At 40.4% G+C, this 3066-nt stretch overlaps 1 protein-coding gene across 1 annotated transcript; it reads left to right on the top strand.

Moving 5' to 3' along the window:
- On the top strand, positions 1–2638 carry LOC140929816 (matrilin-4-like; the record flags this gene model as incomplete). The annotated part of the gene is given in 2 exon segments (XM_073379514.1): positions 1–192; positions 2289–2638. Coding segments are annotated over 2 exon segments (417 nt in total), but the record flags the coding sequence as incomplete, so codon positions are not given.
- Positions 2639–3066: the final 428 nt, after the last annotated feature.

Genomic DNA, 3066 nt, shown 5'->3' with positions numbered 1-3066 from the left:
GCTCTTTGAAGCTACCTTCCCGTGTCTGCTACGCGATAGACTCTCGACCATCAATCTTGGTCAACTTTTGACTTATAAATGATTCGAGAGTAGTATCATTTGCATCATTTTTACGGGAACTGAGAATGTTGAAGACCACGTGGACTCGCTTGCTTCTTCTAGGACTTTTTCTTTTTGAGACATCTTTAGCCCGTAAGTAATTTCAATCTGTTACATGTAAGAATGCTGTTGCGACTTAAGCACGCTAGACTTTATATATCACCATATGTTTGGCTGTCCCCTCTGTTCTTTGTCCTCTACTAGAAAAACGTGCTTGTAAATGCAAGGCAACAAAATTAATTCACTTGCAGAAGAAATGCACTTGGAATTGAGTGTTGCATTACTCAAAGAGTTACATTCATGATTCTTATCCTTTCCAAAAAGGATGCGAGGGAGAGTAAACTATCTAGAATCTATTCATTACCTTGTTTTGGGGGAGGGAGCTAGGTTTTTCGGTAACTTTGAAGAAAATGCTACCTTTTACCTTTTTTACAATATGTTAAGACCTCTCACTGAAGTAGCCATCGTAGCAAGTAAACTCGATCAAGGGTGGCAAATTAAAGTCGAAGACCATTACAACTGATTGCACATAACATAGTTTGGTAAGAACCAAAAAGGGAAGTATATTCGAAGGGTATTCACCTACATCGACTATTATATCGTTAAAGGTCTTCATTCTCGATAAAGGTAACTTCTAAACTTGTTTAAACGTTAATAATGCGGAAAGTACCTCCTTAAACAAAGACGCACTCATTCTTTAGACTCTTGTTATCTTAGATCAACGAGGACGGAATTGTTGACAAAACACAATTAATATCTCATGAAAGAAATATCGATGCTGTTTAAAAACTAGGCAATTTCAGGCCAATGAAAGGAAAAGTGAAAAGTCAGCGCTAAAATAATTATTTCATCAAATCCTTTCGCTAAATGGTTTTTGATCTTTTTTGGTGATTGATATAGGTTGGTCAATAAGCTTATATCAATCGTTGCGCGATTCTTCAAAGCGCACGCCTGTATGTTATACAGATTACCTTACAACAGACATACCGTCCCTATAGGCTGGAGTTGGCTTGGATTAGCAGCTACCAGCGTTTTAAAGCTTAAAACACCCTTTATTGTAAATTTACAGTGCTTTTAGAGGCGAAGACGAGGACCAGGGAACAAACGTCTCATTCTTCTGTTTTGCATCGCGTGACGCCCGGACAGTACAGTCACTAGATTAGTTTTTTGCGTGAGAAGCTCATAGGATCACAAGGCCCAGTAAATTTGCTTTGTCACGAAATATTTATGGTTACTTTCCATATTTGTTGAAAATGAAAAAAACAATTCGAATTAGCTAGACTAAGATTTTTGATATGGCAATAAAAAAAGAGTGCAAAGGAGAATAAATTTCGTAAGAAATAAGAGAGTGAAAGAAGATTAGCCGAATTTATGAAAACCGCACCAGCTGGAAAGTCTGTCCACAAAGCTTAACTTAACTTAAATGAAGGGGTCAATGGTCACCTTACTACAGAGAAATTCAGCCCTTTCCTATAAGCCATATGACTCCCTTCTTGACTCCTAATTAGCAAAGAAATATTCAAATGTATCAAATCTATCACTTTGAACTTGGTCATAGCAGCTTAAACAAACCGCTTATGGAAATTCTCACCGGGCGAAGTCACCAGATACCTGGCTATCGTTGTGTAAATGATCTAGGCCTTTTTGGAGCAAAGACTGCGCTAACGTTTCATTTCAACGTAACAGCGAGGGCAACAAAGCAAAACTTGAAACTAAGCGTGTTAATCAGTTTTAGACTAGGATGATGTATCACCATCTGTCAGAGTGTAAGGTTACCGCTGGTAGTTTCCTCAATTGCATCTTTAAAAGGTAATTCTGTACAGCGCCTTCAGGGGCGGATCTAGGGGGAGAGTGCAGGGGGTGCGCATCGAAAACCTTCCCCCCGCCCCGCGAGAGGACTTGCGGCTTTCTAATACAACTGGTATTCTGTATTAAAATAGGTTTACGTCACCAGTCCCCCTGCCTCCCCCCCCCCCTGCCCTTTATCAAAGAGGCTCTGAAATCTCGCATCGTTATCTGCATGGCTTGAAATCGCAGGAAGTTTAATAACTCTACTGAAATTAGCAGCAATAGGACAATCTTGATTTGTAATAATAGGGGGACATTTGACTTGAAAATGATTCGTCCATGAGAAAACTGGTGTCAGTTTATTGCAACGGTTTTAATCCGTTCATTGTTTTCTTGTTTAGAGAACCCAGGCGATCCATGCATTCTTGACCTTGGATTCATATTGGATGCTTCCGGAAGCATTACATTTGCATGGCCTGGAGTCCGACAGTTTGTTGCTAATGTTGTCCGTCAAGTGAACGTTTCTGCTGATGGGTCTCATATTGGTGTAATAAAATTTGGCGCCGATTCGAACGTTGAATTTGGGTTTAGCGAAGGACAAGACAAGGATGCTGTTATTAACAGGGTTCTTAATCTCGCTGGACCAAAACCATTCGCTAATACACAGTTGCATTTGGGAATTAAAGATGCGAATGAAAAACTTTTCAACAATGCCACGGGTTCGTATCGAACAGATCCCAGTGTTAGGAAGGTACGTCCTTATTATCTCCTTCAACTCAGTTAAAAATCTGAGATGAATAAAATTTTAGCCAGCATAGCAGGTGTTTCGGAGCTTGTCCCGCCATTTGCGCTACAACCAGTTGCAAAAGGTACTTGAGACACTGTAACGTATTTTCGCATAAATGGCCTGTCCATGATCTTGTGCTTGCGATCCCCCCTCCACCCCTTATCAAAGTTGCTAGCAATACAAGACCATACTCAAAATTGGAGGAACAACTTTGAATGGGAGGGAGGAGGGAAGACAGTAGGGAGCTTAAGCAACGACGACACGGACGGCAACGAGAACGGCAAAAAAGCAATAGGTTTGATTAGCAAAACAACAAGTTTTCACGTGCATTTTTTCGTACATTTCTTTGCCGTCGTTGCCCGACTACAACGTGAAAATGCCTAAATTCACGT

This window comes from Porites lutea, chromosome 3 (genome assembly GCF_958299795.1).
Source record: "Porites lutea chromosome 3, jaPorLute2.1, whole genome shotgun sequence".
In the NCBI taxonomy this organism is placed as follows: domain Eukaryota; kingdom Metazoa; phylum Cnidaria; class Anthozoa; order Scleractinia; family Poritidae; genus Porites; species Porites lutea.
The sequence above is the reverse complement of the archived record's forward strand: the minus strand, read 5'-3'. Positions and strand labels throughout refer to the sequence as shown.